This window comes from Hipposideros armiger, unplaced genomic scaffold (genome assembly GCF_001890085.2).
Source record: "Hipposideros armiger isolate ML-2016 unplaced genomic scaffold, ASM189008v1 scaffold_655, whole genome shotgun sequence".
NCBI classification, from domain to species: Eukaryota; Metazoa; Chordata; class Mammalia; order Chiroptera; family Hipposideridae; genus Hipposideros; species Hipposideros armiger.
The window spans coordinates 1016344-1037091 of NW_017732005.1; the positions used below are offsets into that span (position 1 = coordinate 1016344).

Genomic DNA, 20748 nt, shown 5'->3' on the forward strand with positions numbered 1-20748 from the left:
ATATATATATATATATATATATATATATATATATATATATATATATATATATATATATATAAAACTTTTTAGGAAACTGCCAAGGTGTTTTTCAAAGTATGTAGTTGTAACATTTTATATTCCTAGCAGTAGTGTACAAAAATTCCACTTCCTCCACATCCTTGTCAACACTTGTTACGGTCAGTCTTCATTTTAGCCATTCTAATAGGTGTGTAGTGGTATCTTGTTTTGAGTTTACAAAAAAAGTTACTAGAACTAATAAAGGAGTTTAGGAGGATTTCAGGATATAAGATCAATATATAAAAATTAATATTATTTCCATATATTGTACTAACAAGCAATTGGAAATTGAAATTCAAAAATATCACTTACGGGCCAGTCGAGTGGCGCATTGGTTAAGAGTTGGCTTGGGATGCCAGCTCTGAGCAGCAGGGCCCTGTTTCGGGTCCCACATGCAGGCCAGTGACGCTGTGCCCTCTACAGCTAGGATGATGAACAACAGCTCGACCTGGAGTTGGGCTGCTGTGAGTCGCAGGAGATGGTGTAGGTTGCAGTGGGGCTGGCCAGCAGTGAGTGTGAGCTTTCATGAGCTGCCATCAGTGGCCGTCCAATGGCCGGCGAGCGACTGCCTCACCCAGGAAGAGCGCAATGATAATACCAACATGGGCCAGTGAAGTTACGTCTTCCACGACTAGACTGAAGAACAAAAGGACAGCAACTTCTCTGTTCCCCTCTCCCAATTCCCCATTTAAAAAAATATATATCACTTATAATGGCATCAAAAATATGAAATACTCAGGGTTAAATTTGACAAAAAATACACAAAACCTGCACAATGAAAACTAGAAAAAGGTTGTTCAGAACAATTAAATACCTAAATAAATAAATAAACCTTGTCTGTGAATTAGAAGACTTAATATTGTTTATTAATATGCTTATTCTCCTTAAATTGATCTATACAGATTCAGCACAATTACATTCTGAATTCCAGTAGGCTTTTATTTAGAAAATGACAGGCTGTTTTTAAAAATCACATGGAAATACAAAGGATGCACAATAGCCCCAACTTTTAAAAGAAGACAAAGTTAGGCCTGGCCAAGTGGCTCGGTTGGTTAAGAGCACGAGCTCTGAGCAATAGGGTCGCCAGTTTGATTCCCACATGGGCCAGTGAGCTGAGCACGAGCTGAGCTGCCGCTGAGCTGTCAACAGGTGGCAGGATGGCTCAGCTGGTGAGAGTATGTGCTCCTAACAATTATGTTGCCAGTTGGACTCCTGGATGGGATGGTGGGCTACGCTCACCCTCAACTAAGATTGAACACGGCACCTTGAGCTGAGCTGCCCTGAGCTGCTGCCAGGTGGCCGGATGGCTCAATGGTTAGAGTGTGCACTCTTTTTTTTTCTTTTTTTTCATTGGGGTATTGGGGGGATTAGAACAGTGCTGGGGCATCGGGGGAAGGGAAACAGACAAGTTGCTATCGTTTTTTTTTGTTGTTGTTGTTCTTCTTCTTCTTCTTCAGTCTAGTTGTGGAGGACATCGCTTCACTGGCCCATATTGGTATTGTGATCATTGTGCTCTTCCCGGCTGAGGCAGTCAGTTGCTGGCCATTGGACTGCCGCTCACGGTGGTTCACAGTGCCTCACTGCAGCCCCAGAGTCGCCGGCCATTCAAGGCAGTCCAGCTCCAGGTGAAGCTGTTGTTCACCATCTTAGCTGTAGAGGGCGCAGCATCACTGGCCCTCCTGTGGGATCCAAACCGGTGGCCCTGCTGCTCAGAGCTCGTGCTCCGAAGCCGACTCTTAACCAACTGAGCCACTTGGCTAGCCCCACATTCAGAATTTTTTGAGCAGCTTGGTAAACTGCATTGTGAACCAGAGGAAGACAGCTCTTTTTAAATTAGTGTCAAAGTACTTAACAAGATTAGAAATGTTGAAAAGGTTTTTGTAATATCAATATATCTGGATGAACAGGTTTGCTTATTCCATGGAATGTGTTGGTGCATTTTCCCTTTGAATTGAAACTAGTGGTGAAACCAGAAAGGGCTGCATTTCCACAGTCAGCCTTAGTGCTTTGTGGTTTCTTCTTTGGAAGAGTTAGGCATTCCACCCATCATCCATTTGTTAGTGAGGAACCTAGTGACCTCGTTACTTCAGTGTTATCAATTGGTAACATTCTTCTGGGTATTGGACTAGAATAGTCAAATGTAGGGAGGACATGGAAGATGTAAATCTGTATTATTTAGAATTTAGCTGGATGGTTCTTGTATACTAGTTTCCTTGGATTTATTAAGAAACTCAGTTTGAACCTAGTTTTTCCCTACCTGTGATTTCATTTCAATTCCTTCCATTTTATGTCTCCTCATTTATATTAGACATGACTCTTGAGTTTGAAAGAATTTTTTTAAAAATGAATCTCTTAATTATCTTAAAATTTATCATATGGTTTTGGTCATTTCTACCAAGAGGTACTATTTACCAAGGTATATTCAGGGTCTGTCTCTCATTTTTTCTGGCTTAGAAACTTTATTTTGCCAATAGTGAGAATTGAATTAATAATTTATGGATATTTTAATTGCCTGGCTTGTTCAAAAGAAGGCGTTAATTTGACTTACAAGAATACATAGTGAGAATACAACAAACCAGAGATCATCAACAAGAGTAAAAAAAGGGATGGGGCCAGCAGAATGGCTCAGTTGGTTAAGAGCTCACTTAAGAGTGTGAGCTTTGAGCATCAGCGGTTTGCTGCCTGGCCCGAGCTGAGCTGCTGAGCTGCCAACAGGTGTAGGGGATTTCTGCAGCAGCCCCGCTTTTTGTTAAACTCTTCAGTTGAGGCAGTGAGGAGTCATGATTTCTCCTCTTGCTCTCATTGACAGGCGTTCTTTGTCACTGCTTCCGGAAAACGAGTATGGAACTCATATGTGGCTAGGGGGACCGGATCTCTCACACGCCATAATGGCAGCTCATCCCTCTGACATTTTCTTGATTCTGCAAATTCATTAATGCTTCCTCTTTCTATTTACCAAGTTCGCAAGATACTGGTTTATAATCCAGAACACTAACTCATTAATTTTCAGTGAGACGTGCTATTTTTGGACTGAAAGCATCTAATTTTCATTCTGGACAGATTAAATGGGAAAACAAATTTGTAATCAGAAAATTGTTTGGTAAAATTTGAGTTAGATCTAGGGAAACTGGTTGTATGATTCAGTTGTTTGGCACAAAATGAGATTAGCCTGATGCCTATTACATCTTCATATTAATAATATGCCTACTTTACTTGGAATGCTGAATAAAAGCCTTGTGTTGTGGGGAAGCCTGAGTTTTTGGTCACTGCCAGTCTTCTGACCCTTAAGTTTTTATTCTTTTATACTTCATATTGTTGACTATCCCTATTTAGTTTACAGTTTTCTCCAGATAGGACACAATAAAATTGATTAGGTTTCTGCTTCTGATCAAAATTTTATCTCAATGCTGAGTACAGTTACATTCCAGTTATGAATTAGAATTTTGAGTGTTCTCTGAATTTCAGTCACTTAGAATGATTTTGTACTAATCCCACTTGCTAAAACAAACTTGTTAGTATTTAAATACTTCACATTTTGTTAAACTTTGTGTCTTTTTATAGTATTGATGCTATCTAAACAGAAACATAACATCTCTTCATTTGTTCCAGTCTACTTTTATATTTTCAAAGTTTTTTAGTTTTTAAAAATAATATATGTAGATCCTAGTTTATGTCTAATAAAAACCTGTGATTTATAATTCATTTAATTTATCAAACAATTAGATTTCAATATACATAAACCTTGTACTTTGTTAGGAATCTGGAATAAAATGAGTGAATAAGATGCAGCTTTTCTGTTTGAGAAGCTTAAGGTATGTCCATTTCTAAACCTAAGCATAAAACTGATGATGATGGCAATGCTGATGGGGTGATGGTGGTGATGGTGCATGAGAGAAAGTAGTCTCCTGTCCTCCCAGCTTTTCCATGAAAGAGTAAGGAAAAAGCTTCACTATTCTCTTACGAGACTTAGATAATTCATTCACTCATTCAACCAATATTTATTGAATGCATATGCCATGTATTATTCCAGCTGTTGCAGATACATCACTGAAAAAAATGGAAACCTCTCTGCCTTTTATAGAGTTTATATTCTAGTGGGTCCTAAGGTGGCACACCTGGTCTATCCATAAAATTCTGATTCCAGAGTCTAAGCTCTTAACTACCAATGCTTTCCTTGAATTCTGTAGCACTATTTAATTGCTTCCAGAAGGAATTGTTGCCATTGGTAGATCTCCCAGAGTCCTTTTTTAAAATAAAGGATAAAAAAATCACATTTGGGGCATCCCAGTCAGGAACCCCCTCTCTTTTCGAGAGGTGTAACTTTCCATGCTAATAAAACTATCCTCTGCTACAAACTTGAAAAAAAAAATAAAATCACATTTAAGATATACCATGTTTGTGTAGTGAATAAATTTTATGTTGTGATTGCGGGTTGACTGTTGTTAGTGACTTAACATTCTATATCCAAGCTTTATTGAGTTATTATTTAAAGATCATTTAAAAAAAAAGTATATAACCAAGAAGTAAATTATCATCAAGCAGTTGGATATGATAAAAATTATTTCCTTCATTAATTTTTATTGCTTGTGGTCTGTTTTCTGAGTTTTATAATTTTGTTGCTAAGCTGAAATATATTAATACTATGTATCATGAGAAAATATTCTTAAAACAAAATTTATCATGGAAGCATTTTATGAAATATTGTAGAAGGAAGGGATAGTGTAAGTTTGTTTCATCCACTAATGTTCTTATTGTAACTGTGGTATTTTCTCAGTCTAATAAAATGTGTTACTTATACGCAAACATTTCTGATTTGTACACAGATGAGAGAAAGTACAATTTATGTAATTTAGCCATATAATAGGTGACCGATACTTAATGAAGTAATGAATGATTTTGAGATGTCTACAAGATGATGTAGTTGGTGAAAGTTTAATGAAGTTTTATTAGTTAAAGCTTTTAAAAATTCTTTATTGATAGGGAAAAATTTTAAATATGTCACATTCCAGTATTAAATTAGGTCTAAGGTGATTTCTTAAATGCATTTAACAGTACATGTGTGGGTTTTTCGTGACCACTTCAACATAGAGAATTCAATATGCATTTTTAAACCTATGTTGTAATCACATATGATAAGTATTTTCAGTAAGTTTGTTTGATAGAGATGGTCTCAATCACTTACATATGTGACTGGATTCAACTACCACCAGGTGGGGTGATGCTGTCTGTGCTCAAACCCAAATGTTCAGGATAATGGGCTTATGCTTAGGTGTGGGTTTGCCTGTTGCAGAGATAAGCATATTAAAATTACACCCACACAAAGGCTTTTTTTTTTAACCTAATTGAATTTAATGTTACTAAAATTTATTTTTAACAGATGATACCCATACAGCATTTATGATCCTATTTTATTGGTTTTATCTTTCATCACACAGTGTCAAAAAAATCCAGGATAACATCCAGACAAAAACAAAAGCAGCTTAATTTTTGTAAGCTTTAGTATTTTGTTTCTCATACATTTCAAAGTTATAGTAGTATTTCTATATATGTTTTATTCCATAGGGTCAGTTAATGCTTATGGAAGCTCTGTATTTTACCTTATTATTTGTCATCCGTGATGGAACATTTATCAATGTTTGAGAGCACTGATAAGGTTCTTTTAACTAGATTTCTTGGTTCTAAGGGGTTTTCCTTTCCATTTGGATGCTAAAACCAATAGTTCTCAACCTCTTTTTCACACACACACACACACACACACACATATATATATATATATATATATATATATATATATATATGAAGTTGAGATATATATATGTTGAGGTATATATATATATCTCATCAATGTTAAATTTTAAAAATTAAAATGTATCTTAAATGAATATAAACATTTCAGAAATGCAGACTTATTATTTTCTTGACTGTTCCTTAAAAATGGTACCAGCCCACTTCTTAGTGAATTACAGCTTTGGGTCTCTAAGTCTAATATTTTATGGAAAGATTAGATGGCCTGTTCTACTTTTCATCATCATCATACTGATTGCTCTATGTATAAAAAAGCCCAGAACTATATGAATCAGTTTTTATTGTTTTTTGGTTTGGTAAATTGAAATTAGCTGTAGGCTAAGTTAAAAGGGTTCAGTGCAAATTTATGATTATAGGTATATACAGAGTTAGAGTGCTATATTGAATACCACGTAAATAACAGGGGAGGTAGGCAGACAGGATGCAGTTATATTAATGTATTTTAATTTCTGTGTCAGGGACTCGGTCCATTTCAGTGAATTACAAATGCGTTTTTCTACCATATCCAAATGGAAAGATAATACTGATGATAAAATTTTATTTTCACAACTAGGAATATATTCAGTGGTCATTGGTGACGATATATATTATTTCCATATTAATTATATTAAAACTAAAATAATTCCACTTTGGAAAAAAAAATCCTGAAATCATTTCTGGCAAACTATTCTCTAAAATCCAGCCATTTCATACCATATAACTCAAAATGGCCAAGTTAGTTATCTAGGGATGTATCTTGCAGCTGATTCATTCTAGTGGGTACATTAAAAAGGCATGATGGTCAGAATGAGATGGTACATAGAGGGTTTTCTACCTTAGTTACAGGGATTGGTACTAACTGCTTTGAAAAACCTCCATATCTAAATTATATGTTCTGTGTCTCTGGAGGTTCAGTATTTATTTCTCAAGTTTATCCAGAATTGCTTCTTGAGGAAAGTGCTGAATTTGTGAGCAAATGTTTCTGAAGATCTCCTTCATATGTTCCAGGAAGGAACAATTGGATAGGATCTTTATTTTTCAAAACAGGGTGCCAACTCTTTTTTTATAAGATTCTTTTATTGGGGAATTGGGGGAGGGGAACAGACAAGTTGCTGTCCTTTTATTCTTCAGTCTAGTTGTGGAGGACGTTGCTTCACTGGCCCATGTTGGTATTATCATTGTGCCCTTCCCTGGTGAGGCAGATCAGTCGCCAGCCATTGGTCGGCTGCTGACGGAGGCTCACGGTGGCTCAAAGCAGCTCACGAAAGCTCATGCCCGCTGCTGGCCAGCCCCACTGCAGCCTACGCCGTAGCCAGCGACGCAGGGCAGCCCAGCTCCAGGTTGAGCTGTTGTTCAGCATCTTAGCTGTAGAGGGCAGTGTCACTGGCCCTCATGTGTGGGATCCGAACCGGGGCCCTCTGGCGTCCCAAGCCAGTTCTTAACCAATGCGCCACTCGGCCGGCCCTTCCCCCCTTTTTTAAAAGATACTTTTTGTTTCTTCTTTTCCAACCTGTACACCTTTTTTTTTTTTTTTTTAAGGAGGGCACAGTCTACAGTGGTCCATGCGGTGATAGAACCGGCAACCTTGGTGTTATTAGCACCATGCTCTAACCAACTAAGCTGACCAGCCACCCCTGATTTTCCTTTTTTTTAATCTTGGGGTTATATTTACAGCTAGATTTTTCGAGTGTTTCTGTTTTTTATAGTTTTTAATGGGAAAATAGAATTGGACATACATTTTTTTCACTGTATCTTTGTGTAACTTGTGGGCTATCCCTGATTCTACATTTGAAAACACTGAGATCTTACTAATATTTGGATTTTAATCTTTTTTATTCAATATTATGTTGTATGTTAAGTCTCTATGAAAAGTATGTGATGGAAGATCTACTGTAACCGGGGTGAACATGAGCAGAATTGCACTTTAGGAAGTGCAGGTGGACATTGTGAGAGACTGAGGCGGAGAGACCAGGGTAGAGGCTCAGACTGTCATCTAGTGTGATGATAGAATGAAGTGCCAGTGTATGCTTTAGATGCCCTCAGATACTGTCCAATCTAGAAGTACTTTCACTGGGCTTTGGGCTTCAATGAAAAGTTTTTTGCCTGACAAAACAGGTTAGAATCTACTTGCCAGCTTTCTCTCTCCCTGCTTCCATATTCACAGTCTGTGCACCAGCGAAATTGAATTGTTCCCTGGTCTGGAGACGTTGTTTTCTTGATTTTGTGTAATTGCTCATGCTTGTGTCTGCCTGATATCCTTGTTATGTTGTTGCCTAGATGCCATCAGCCAGCCTCATCCCTCAGTTAAAGTTCCTTTCAATTGCCATTTCCTTCCTGCAGCTTTTCCCATGTGCTCCTTCTCCTTCGAGCCCGATTGCTCTTGGTTTGTACTCATGTTGTCGTTATGTTTGGCCTTGTGATACTGATGTTGACCTGTCTTACTGCCACTGCTTTTGTAAGTGCACACCACCCAAAGCTTTTATGAAATGCTCAAATTTGGGCAAGTGAGGGCTAAGTGCTATTATAAGAGGCCATTTAAAAGTGCTTTATGATTAAAAAGAAATGCTTACAAGATAACAGACTTGTTTATGATAGTAACTAGGATTTTATGGTTATTGCTACTTGACAGTTTCGTTTGGGCGTTTCGTGTATCTGCCTACTACATCCTGTAACATATGTTATTCATTAAGTTTTTAGAAACATTGATGTAGTTTGAAAAGTTGGTTGTGTTGTAGAACCAGTAAACATATTTTTTAATACAAATAGTACTGATAGAACAATACTATATTTAAAAATAAAAGCTTCTCATAATCTTATTTCTTGTATTTAACAACAGTAATAAAATATTGATATAGTATCTTTTATCATGTAGTTGAAAGCACAATTCTCTTCTTTTAGCTCTTATTGTTTCTGTTCTAAATGTACCCTTGAATTATTGGTAGTAAGATGTTTTCATGAAGATCAGAAATTTCAGGCAAAGTAGATTATCTTAAAATTAGTTGATGAAAATTCATTACTTTAACTTGTCATTTTAAAATTTGCCAGCAGCCACCTCTGCAAGAGTAGAGTGTCATTTTGCTGATGTTAGTTTTTCCCTCAGCTTAGGTGGCTATTCAAGCTTATGGTTTTGCACTTAACCATTTTTCTGCCAATTATTTTTTCCAGAATTTGTTGAAAGAGAATATGGCAGATTGTTCATTTCAATTTCACTAATATTTACTGATCAGTTAGTATGTATGACAGACTTTTGGGGGAAGCATTATCAAAGATTACATTAGTATTACAGACTTATATTGTGTGGATTAAAGATAGTTTTATAAAGTTAGACAGCTAAGTTTGCCACATTTTGTTGCTTGTAAGAAGTGGTAGTTGGAAAAAATTCAACAGCAAAAGAAAGACTACAGTTTTTTAAGAATTGGGAAGAAAACTGTTAAAAAGTAGACTATGTAAATTTGAATTTTTTTCATTTCAACTTGTTCTTAGGCATTAACAATATTAGAGTGAAATACATATCTTTGGTTCTTCTCTACTTAATCAATATACAATATACCACCCAATATACAGTATACAACATCTGGGATTGTGTATAATATTAATGGCTGCACAACATATATACATGCGCAGTATTACATATATATTTCTCAATCCTACAGTCTACATCGAATATGGCTAAAACTCTCATTTGTTAGTTAGCATTAACATTAAAAAAATTTTAAATTGAATTAAAATTTTTTTCATTTTGCATCTGTTAGTAGTATTGTATGTCCATAACTGAGCAGAAAGCAGTTCCCCATAACCTTCTCTTGCTCCTTTTTCTTTTCATCCTGAAAATTTCTGATGTGTTTTGGTAGTCTGCCTTATTTAATGCTTCTTAGAAATACGTGATGTGTCACTTTCATGGAAGCGGGGTGAGGAAAATGACTTCAATCCTAGACAGACTCTGCTCTCCTTCTTTATCTTGCTTGATGCCTCAGGGATCGATAGTGGTATGGAGTTCATCTTGGTGGCAGTGACAGAAATGACGGCACTTTTTACCACTTGATGGTGGAAATACAAAACTGTCATGCTTGAAAGCCATGGATATGGCTTATAGAGTAGAGGTCTGTAAAAAATATGTGAACAGAAGGGTAGAGATATTTAAGGTTATTTTAAACGTTATTTATCATGAGCAAGAGGAGAAATATTGCGTTTGCTCAGCTCTTTTTCTCTTACAAAATGGATATTCTTTAAAAGGTGATAGCTTTCGAATTAATGATGAGCCCAATTTTCCATTTGTTTTTACATCTCAATACCACTCTTCCAAATGTTTGTGAATTGTAATATTCTGATATTCTACTTCTTATGGTGCAATATGTTATTATATTACTAATCTGTCCAGTCTGCCAATTAGGGTTTCTTTTTAAAAACATTTTCTTTCATTGTTTTAAATGCATTTTAGAAAAAAGTCAGTCTTCAAATTAGTTTTCTTCTGTGAAATCTAACCCACAATTACGTTTGTTTTGTTTTGTTTTGTTTTATGTGTTTCTCTAAGAGCTGAGCATCTCTGAGTATGTTAGATCTTTTTCTTGCCTTCTAGGTTTAATTATCTCCTTATATTTTCTCTTTTACAATGTGACCTGGGTTCCTTTTTTCCCTAACATTTATTATTACTCATCTCATGTTTAGCTTTCTTAGAGTTCACTGCATTTTCTAGGGTGCTTCATTCAGGAGTACCTACAGGTGACCATGCCTGAGATGTAAAGAAAATAGACTCTAAAAGTTTCCTTTAGTTTTTTATTTCTCATCTTACTTAGTGGACAGGAAGAAAGGAAATGCCTTGTTTTCAGGTTTTTCCCTGGCTTCTTCCCACCAGTTAGAAAAATAACTTGCTTCACAGTTTGCCAAGTTACCTTACTTACCTCTGATAAAATCATCTAGAAATGTAGCTTGAAGCTATTTAATTATAATAGAAAAAGTTTTAAGTATTTGGTATTTTGTCAATATTATTTTTAGACATATTGCTACATGTTTTTAAATTTTATACAGTTATTTTTATGTAGCTCTTAAAGAATGAAGGAGATATGTATGTAATGAGTTGGGTGGATATTTATAATAAATGATTAGGAAAAAAGCAAAGGGTGATATTTATATTTTTTACTTTCTATACCTTGACATTTTCCCATTGCGTTTATAATTTTTTATAATTAAAAATATCACAGACGGAGAAAATACGTGTTTAACGGAAAGACTGAATAAACCACTATGCAAAATATAAACTAGTTTAAAACATCAATTTGAAATTTTCATTTTGAATAGTTTCTAATAACTAGAATGTTCTTGTATAATGTTATTGATTTTACTTAATTGAATTTCTTGCTGTGCCTGAAATAGTTTTTGTTTTTACCCTTGTTATCCATGTACCTTTGTATGAAGCATAATTAAAAAGTTCAGGGGCTGGCTGAGTGGCTCAGTTGGTTAAGAGCTCGCTCAAAAGTGCGAGCTCTGAGCAACTAGTAGTTCGATTCCCGGCCTGAGATGAGCTGCCGCTGAGCTGCCAACAGGTGGCAGGATGGCTCAGCTTAAAAAAAAGTTCATGGATCACTGAGGATAATCTAGTTTGTTCAGGTCCTTTTTGCGGCCCTCAGTTTTAATTCTCCAATCTCTTATACCAGGTGTCTTTCCAGTCAGTTGGTCTGCACTCCCAGTTCGGCCTTCTCATTGCCTGTCACATCTCTGTGCTCCTTTGTGACGCTTCTGCTGCTGGGCCTTTCTTCACCTACCCAGGTGAAGGCCACAGCTTCACAGCTCCTGTCTTACCCAATCAACAATTTCTACATATTGCTGTTTTTTAAATTATTGTTTCTTTCTGTAGCTCATTTCTCATTGTACTATTCCCCTGCTCAGGTTTCTCTGCTGGCTTTTAAGGCCCTCTGTCTTTTGGCCCCAGTTTAATTTACCAGATCAACTTCTCACTACTGTGTTCCTTTCCCAGAGTATGCTTCCGTAACTACCCTCAAAAATGCTATTGTTTTTAAATCCAACATAATTTTTTCTTAAGTCTAGTAAGAACTTTACTCTTTTTTATAGCATTTACCACATTCTGCCTTTTTATATAGGCATTACTATGCTTTTTAATACCTTGAATATAGATTTTAAGCCCTGATGGTTGATGGCTCTATTCCATGTAAATGTGAGTATCTGCCTAATGCCTTCTACATTGTAAGAATTGAAGTGTTCATTGAATTACAAAGCTTACCTAAATGTACAACCATAACATGTAGTAAAACCAGAAGTTTTATTGACTTTGGAAAGTAGTCTTGAAATTACTATGTTGAATAAAACTCTACTGTGCACCTGTTTTCTTATACTTTTAGGTTTTTACCTTTAAATCTAATCGCAGTTAAATGAGGAGTTTCATTTTTAGTGCCCAGAGAACTGAGATTTTGCTATACATTTATTTGGAGGATAAAAAAATTGGCCACATATCTAAAAATTGACTTACCATGAGTGAAAAGTACAGAATTATTATGAATGCCATTTTTTTTAAAAGAAAAGCCTTAATTGTAAATAATTCAGTTTTCATAATAGGATTGAACATCTGTTGGGTACTAGTTGGCAGAATAATAACCTCTTTAAATTAGCAGACAAAACAAAAGAGAAAATAACGGTATCATATTTTGTTGAGCGTATCTTTGGTTATTTAAAAAAAATAATCTTATTGCTATAGTTTTGAAGAACTAACCCAGTTAACTAATAGAAATTGATATCTATGTCTGTGATTTGTAACATAGAAAAATATGATTTTAAAAAGGATCCAATATTGAGTTTACTGGTACCTCTATTGCTTTTGCATTTTAAAATTTTATTCTAACATGAAAAATTACCATTCATACTTTTTTTGGTAAAATTATTTGAAGTAAAGTGAAAAATTTATACGGGGTAGTGAAGGTCATCTTGAGAAAAAATATTTCACCTTTTCATAGAACAAACATTTAATAAAAATGTTCTCTTTCTCATCCTCTCATTTAATCTGAAGTCAGTAATTGCAAACGTGTGACTTTTCAAAAAACAACTTATATTTTGGTTTACATATTATATACTATTTAACATTAAGAAGCTATTAGAAGTTGTCTGGTATGATTTTTCTTTATTGTAAATTAGCGGGTATACTTTTGTATACCTGAAAGATCATTATAGGTGGGTAAAAGTGCTTAATTGTCTGATCCATTGTCAAGTGTAGAAATGATAACAGTTTAGAGGGCAACATTATAATATTTGCCATTTATTTCTTATTTTGTTAGATTTATTACAGAGAACAAGATAGCATGAAAGCAGTTTAGGCAAATATATTAGAAAAATGTCTTTTAACTGAGTTCTTTGGCATGCATATAGACTTGAAGGTTAAAAATATTTATAACAGGAAGGGTTTTCTCTTAATATGAAAACTCTAAAAATAGTCTAATTTTTTTTAAGATTATAAAACTAAATATTAAAATTTTAATTTATGCTCGGAAGTCCCAAGTATAAAATTAGTTTTAAAAAAAATTTTAATTAACATATTAACAGATATTCTCTGCCAACTATATTTATCTAATGAAAATTTTCTTAATATCTTTGTCTATGAAGTCTTAATTTCTCTTAAGGGTTTCAAAAAATAAGTCTTACTTGCATAGGCTACATTTTGTCAAATTGAAGCATTTCTTTAATTCCATAAAAGAGTAGAAAATAAGGCAGAAGGAAATTTTGGCTTTGCCAAGATTGATACTTCGTTAGCATTATTATCATAAGTAAATCCCTGTTAACTTTTCTTTGTAACCTTGGGGAGCTCAGGCGGTATAGCACGGTGCTCATTTCCGCAAGGATCAGGATATTCAGGAAACTCCCCTGGATGAATCTCACTTATTTACATAAAGGAGATAGATTATTGAATTGCTTGACATACAATTTTATTTAAAAATCAATTGCTACTTGATTCAGTGAATGCAGTGTTTAAAAAATGGAAAAATTGGCCAGTTAAACAATCATAAGGTAGCAAGTATTTACCTATTTTAAGTAATTTATTGCTGTTTTTCTGATACAGTGATACTTAGCGCTCATTGATAGATTATTACATTATAACAGTTGGAAAATATTTGTTTGATTTGAATTCCCAAAGCTGCTACCTAGTTAGAATTAGTAATTTCACAGTTTCCTGAAGTGAATTGAGGATTGGAGACAAAATGCTTAAAGTTAAATTAAGTAGTGTGGAGTAAAAAATAAATAAATAACAAGATTTATTACCACTTTAATGATTTTCAGAGTGGAAATAGAGCTACTGTATTTTGAAACATTTGGGAGCTATGATAGAGTAAAAACATTGTGTAAATTGTATTACTCTAAAGTTGCTATGTATCTAAAATTAGAAATAGCTGGCATTATTAAGCTTTTCTACAATGATATAGTTTGTTTCTCCCTTGTATTCAGATTTTAATAGTTAACTTCTATTATACAAAAAGGCCAACTTGAATAAAGTTAGGAAGTCAGTTTATTTTAAAGCACTGTTTTACCAGCATGTACTGTATTAATTCAGAGCATTTGACTTAGACTCAAACAGACTGAGAAAGGAAGAAAGAAGCTGGTGCTTTAGTTTTTCTTCCTCCTCTTTATGGTCAGTTCATTTGTATATTATAGGCATAGTGCCCTTGAATTTAGAAAAATCAATCTGCTTTTCGTAAAGTTTAATTTCAAAGTTTCCCTCTCTTGGTATGCATATACAGGTTACTTCTTTTTGATTCTTGAGTTTTAAAATCCTGATAAATCCTACAATTTCTATATTAAAAAAGGATCAAGTTTTATACAGAGTTCATTATTTTTGATGCATCAAATATTATAGCAAGTTGACTGTACCAGAAAACATAATATAGTGGTACAGAAAATCCTGGATTATTTTCATTGTTTGGAGTCCATAATTTTGGTTCTTATGTTAAAATGCTATTCCAGTTGTCATTATACAAATATATCTACAGTTTGTGGCTTAGAAACAATACAGTTTATAAAAAAACAAAACAAAACCCAAGGATACCTATGTCAGTTACATTTTAAAGTTTTACATTGTTTTAAGGCTATGTATTTATTCTTTAGAAAATATGACTTACATTAATATCTTCTGGAGGACATAATATTGACAAAATATACACATGATATTACTTTAACAAACTGCCATGCAGCAAATACATTGTTATGAAGAAATTGAATATATATGACAATCTAATCTTGACATTTACATTGAAAATTTACAACATAACCAATACCTACCATTTTTTCTTATATTTGGCAGTAATTTCAATTTTTACAATTTAAAATTAAAACGTCTCAATATGGGTTTGGTGAAACTTAGCCTTTTTCCTAGTCTGTAACAACCTGAGGTACTAAACATTTTTCTCTTATTTCACTATCTTCAAAGGTAATTTTTTTGTTTCTTTTAGGGTCTATCCAAGAGTTGTGGATTACAGCATTATTAGGCATAGGATCCGCTTCCACTATGGAAACAACTCGCTTTTTCATTTTACTTTTCAAGACCTTTTGAAATTTTTGTCTAGTGAATGCATATAAGAGAGGGTGAAATATAGTTGTTCCGTAAGCCATGACTAAAAAACACAACCTTAATTTTACTAAAAGGTCACTTGGGCCTAAACATAAAATGGTGGTATTTAAAACAGAAATTGGTGTCCAGCAGAGAAGAAAGGTAGAAATAATGAGTAAAGACATTCTGAAAACCCTTTTCTGCCTTTCTCGTCGTTCACGGTGTCGTTTCACAGCTCGCCGGAGGGCAATTATTACGGACACTGAAGTTCTTACACCAAAGACTACATTTCTCCCACCACTGCTCTGTGACATGTCTGTAGTCTCATGTTGCGTGGTTAGAGAAATTGTCTTTTTCTTTCTTGTTTTCTTCTTCTGCCCTGTTGAAAATCTGGTGCCTATGCGAATGTTAAGAGCCTGCAGTATTTTGGTGTATGTGATTAACATCACTATGACAGTGGAAAAGAATATTGGAATCTGTACTAGCAGGTGGTAATACATTCCCAGTTCCGTGTAGTATTCATTTGTACTGACACACAATAGTGTCTTGTTTTCCCATGTATTTCCACTCTGAAGAGTGAAGAAATTTACCTCAATAAAGGGAATCAGGAAAGAAAAAAAGGAAAAAATCCAGATGGATATCATTAGCATTACAGCTCTGCCCATCGTCAGAATTCTGTTTGCAGGCTTTACAGAGATGTCATATCTGTCCAAAGTGATAGCAAAAACGTTGATTGCTGTTGAGACACTTGCAAAAGATACACAGGCCTCATGGAAACAGCAGATGAGAGCAGTGTTACTTTCCAGTGAGAGCAGAAGGATAACTATAGTTAGAGGAATACAGCCCACACAAATGATTACATCAAGTACATGAAGATTCATTGTAATAATGTTACTGACAGAGTTGATTAAGTTGGATTTCATGCAGTAAAGTACCAGTACGGTGAGGTTGCTGCCAAGTCCCAACACAATTTCTAACATAAGAAATCCAGTGAGAGACACTTGAAAGCTTAATGGATATGACAGTGGTTGGTGCATATTGGTGTTGGTGTCATCAATGTCATCTCGAACTGTAATGTTAGATTCAGACTGCATGTTGATTTCCAGAAAGGGAGAAAAACACATTCTTTTGGAGCAGTTGGTTTTTTCCCTAGAAAGTGAAATAGAATAAACTATTTGATATTTGACAATTTAAATGACATATAAACATGTGTCTTTGCAAAAAAAAAACAAAACCAAAACTTTTGTGTTCTTAGTTTAATTTTTAAGTTGGTAAACTATTAATGGAAAGCGTAGAATTAGGAAACATCAAAGTTGTATTCTTTTTATGTGAAAGGAAAGTTCTCCCTTTGAATACTGTATGGGGATAATTCTATACAGTTCAGAATTATTTCATATACTAAAAAGTTTTTCCTTATTTGGGTTTTTCAAGCTTCTTATTTGAGATACAGTATATTTTTGTATAATAAAACTACCCAGTATGAACAACTAATTTTAGCCGAGTGTTTTAAGATTTCATTTTAAAATATTGTAAGTAGGTGGGAAATAAACGCTGTTTTAGTATGTTCTAGCATAATTAGTGTAGGTGTAATTATTCCTTTGAGATTTCAAAGGAACAGGACAAGTGTTCATTTAAAATGATAAATGGCACGAGTACTAGTTGGCTTTAAACCATTTTGTTCATGTTCTTGATTGAAATTCATATTCACAAGTCAACAGTGTAATTAGGGATATTTGGAGTTTTTTCCCCACAGAAGTAGGCAAAGGATAAATATTTCATATTTCACCATTAAAATCCTCACAGAGCTTTATAATGGGCAAAGTTATGTTATGAAAATTGGAAGAAAAAGGACATTATGTTAAAGTAAAGCACCACAAAGTTGGGTAAAAGAAGAATAATTACTCCTATGAATGATTTATTTTGTGACCACACCCTCTTGTATCTTGTGGAAGGAGAAAATTGAAATTTAGTATCATATTAAGAAATAGCCATTTTGAAGTGGTTTAAAAGAATACATTTGTTGATTTTATTTGTTTAAGCAGAATTTTTAAAGTAAATAAATGAAATTTTAGGGAAAAAGAGCATCTGAAGCCCATTTTCTGAGGAATCTTTTACAGTTACACATTTCCTCTGAAACCTTTTGTATAAATCATTCAGTTTATGTAATTTTGAGGAAACTTAAAAAAACAAAGAAAAAAACCTTGCTAATTCACACAAATCTATAATTTATAGAGATTTAGAGTAATTTATAAAAATAATGTCTGATTTTCTGGGCTAAAATGTCAGTAATCAGCAGTATAGTCAGTTAAAATATAAAATCATACAACCAACTATATTTCACATTTCAAGTACAGTTTTTTTGATTGCTAAATCATAGTTAAACATAAATTATAAAAGCTAATAAGTTTTAGAACTCATGTTAATCTTTCACTTGATGTAACCTTTTACAAGTTTTAGAATACAATTTTATTTACGCATATTAGGGGTAATATTTCAGAAGCACAAATAATAGCAATATTAATTTCTTTTGGGCGTGGTATAAAGTATTACTAGAGGCACATATTGAATCAAGTAAGTGAAGGTCTTAGCTAACACTGAAATCCTATAAAAATGGAAAAATTTAAGTGTGCCAAATTTTTTGAACTGCCAGATTAAACATCAGGTCTTTGTTACATCAGTTAGATTTACAAGTAAATAAAGCAGAAATGTCAAGTTAGATAATAATTAAGAAAAATGCATCTCTCTTAGAGCCAGGTTCTTTTCTTTCGTAAATGTTAACCAGTGTGGTGGGGTGCATGCATCTCTTGACCTACCTGTTTGCTTGTGCCTTATGTGCCTTTTGGCTCACTATAGCCGTTTTCCACAAATTGAAACATGATGTCATTGACAGATTTTGACATGAATTTTCACCTGACAACAGTGAAGTAGCTGTGTTTTATTTCATGTCTTGTAGGAATTCTTTCATTTTCTCTCCAATATTTCAACTGCATGAATTGTGAGATTTAGTTGGCTGATGGATTTCTAAAGACCAGTACAAAATATTTGTGTTTGTTTTGCCTTAAAAAGCCATGACCAAGAGAAACTTCCTCAAATGATAGGAACTATGTTTCCCTTTGCGGGAATATATGATAGTGTCTCTTTATTTTCCAGAACAGGTGAAAACAAAACAGGAAACATAAGGTTTCTAGCTCGTAAAATATATTTAGACATTCTTTTGTTGCAAACTGTTTCTATAGCAGTTCTGATTATTTTGAAATGATTTCTTGGATCACATAATTTGCTTTATATTATAAATCCAGTCCATGTTCTTTTGATAAAAACCATCTGCTACTTAATTTGGTTTGTTTTCATTAGAAGAGGATACATAATTGGTCATAAAACTCCGATGGAAAAATCCTTTAGTAATAATCAATTGACACGAATATCTGAATATCTGAATATACTTGCTAAAGCTTCATTTAGCTTGCTGGTATTGTATGGCATTCTCATTTTGGCAATCCATGTTTCATTGTTTCTTTAAGAATCAGTAGCTCCACAGTTCTGGTATATTAAAGTATAAACTCCCTCTTTAAAAATGCTCACCATTTTGTCTTCAGGATTTTACAATTATATTGTTTTTCCTTTTGTGGCTATTTTATACAGCATCTTCTTAGGATGATTACTGTCAACGTGTTATATCCCAGCAGTAATGCAGACCTATATTCTCTGGTTTTAACTCCTTAGTGTCTTAAAATCATATTACAAGAATATCCTGCAGTTTATGGTTCAGACAGCTAGGGAAATACTCGATCGGTTGCATTCTTCATATTGTTGGTTGTAAGTACTGAATTAACTGCTGTGGGCCCTTGTGAAAAAGAAAAAAATGGTTAAGAAATAGGGTTCCTAATAATTTACAATTAATTGAAAGTTACTTTTATTTTAATATCATACATAGTATTTGTTATTAAAGTAAGCAAGCTGTATTATTAGAACCACAATCATACATACATTTAAGGGTTTCTTGAAATAAAATATTCTCTTTTGTTAGTGAGGATTGTAAAAGTTAACATTACAAATATAACCATGAAAGAAAAGGTACATTTTCCAAACTAACTGATTTCTGCTCTCATTTTAGAAACTAATCTGTATTTTCAGAGATTATGAGCAATTAGCATATATTAAACTGTCATTCTCTCATGTCTTTATAATAGATTTAACAATATTTCCTGCTGTAAAATACTGTTGCTTGTTATATTACTAGCACATGGTTTGAATTTTAACTGATTAAAATAGATTTCATGATAAGATATTATAAATTTCCATTGGTGAATTGTTCATGTAATTGAAATATAAAAGATAATGCAAAATGTAAGTGCAAATTAAATAATTTTCAGTGATCATGCCCAATGATGAACTTAACTGAAAATTGAGTAATAAATCATAGTTAAACAGTAAACCTGGTTCTTTTAAGAAATATAAGCATTTTTTTGAACACTTGAGAAAAACTGTACTAATGACATTAAGAATACTTAGTATATCTGAAGTGGCTTAAAAGCTGTCTTCATAGTGAATCAACAAAGAATATTTTTTGTATTTAACATAACATCCTAAAAAATTACATTTAAATGATATCATGTCTTAACAGAAATAGATCTTAAAAAATACACGTTTAGCAATAAGTGGAATTAAGCACATAAACTGTTAAAATTCAGGCTGAAATTTTTCTAAGTAAATTTACCCCACTATGCTGGTTCAAAAGCATCTGCATACTGTAAGAAGGAGCACATCTTACCTCCGCTAAAGATTTGATACATTCTTGATGTAGTTGAAGCGTTTCCAGTTTTGATTGATTCATGCTGTTCACTTGTTAGTAGAGGACCTGGGGAAGAGGGTCATAAACATCTCTTGGAAGAGACCTTAATGGAAATGTGTCTTTACTGTGCCATTGTTTCAGCACTACTGCTAATGTATGGAGCATATAGTGCTGCTGAGGGCTGCTGCAGTCTCTCACTCTTCCCACTGTGCAATCAATAAGCATCTCAAAATGCATAATGAAAGTCATTTAACATGCTGAAGGCTTCTTGTCTCCAGAGACAACATTTAGATTAGCCTTTCTAAAAAGGAACGGCACTGCTTTTCAGAGGGAAGCCTGTTCCGGGCAGCTTTTGCAGAATGACAGCCTACCTTGTCGCTTCTCTCCACTGCAGAGAGATGCAGTGCGTTCACTAATTTTGATTGGTCAGTTGTGTTGGGCTCAAAATGTGCTTCATATGTATAGCAGGGTTCCCGCCCCCCCTACACCCCCCCGCCCCGCCACAGTTTTTATATAAGTATGCTTTTTAAAAGACTATATTTATAAGTAGTTGTATGTTGCTCTTAAATAA

The 20748-nt window shown here is 34.0% G+C and overlaps 2 protein-coding genes across 3 annotated transcripts in view; one reads left to right on the forward strand and one right to left on the reverse strand.

Annotated features, from left to right (window-relative positions):
• LOC109372670 (conserved oligomeric Golgi complex subunit 5-like) overlaps positions 1-9886 on the forward strand; it is a 44959-nt gene extending 35073 nt beyond the window's left edge. Inside the window, exon 7 of the mRNA XM_019626052.1 lies at positions 9720-9886. Within this exon, the coding sequence (XP_019481597.1) occupies positions 9720-9886 (167 nt within the window). The remainder of the gene's footprint in view (positions 1-9719) is intronic.
• Positions 9887-13338: 3452 nt separating this feature from the next.
• Positions 13339-20585, reverse strand: GPR22 (G protein-coupled receptor 22). 2 transcript variants are annotated; one of them, XM_019626045.1, is made up of 3 exons: positions 20157-20585; positions 18968-19229; positions 13339-16534 (listed from the first exon to the last, which is right to left on the reverse strand). In XM_019626045.1, the coding sequence occupies exon 3, from the start codon at positions 16507-16509 to the stop codon at positions 15208-15210; it is 1302 nt and encodes a 433-aa protein (XP_019481590.1). In that variant the 5' UTR covers positions 16510-16534; positions 18968-19229; positions 20157-20585; the 3' UTR covers positions 13339-15207. The 2 variants fall into 2 exon arrangements, with proteins under 2 accessions (XP_019481590.1, XP_019481589.1); XM_019626044.1 differs by having other exon boundaries at positions 18199-19229.
• Positions 20586-20748: the final 163 nt, after the last annotated feature.

Bases quoted from the DNA above. Each gene is read 5' to 3' on its own strand.
- GPR22 (XM_019626044.1), bottom strand. From the start codon at position 18,269: ATGACATCATGTTTCAATTTGTGGAAAACGGCTATAGTGAGCCAAAAG. The intron at 16,535-18,198 runs GTAGGTCAAGAG...TTCACTTTCTAG, and splicing joins CATAAGGCACAAGCAAACAG to GGAAAAAACCAACTGCTCCA.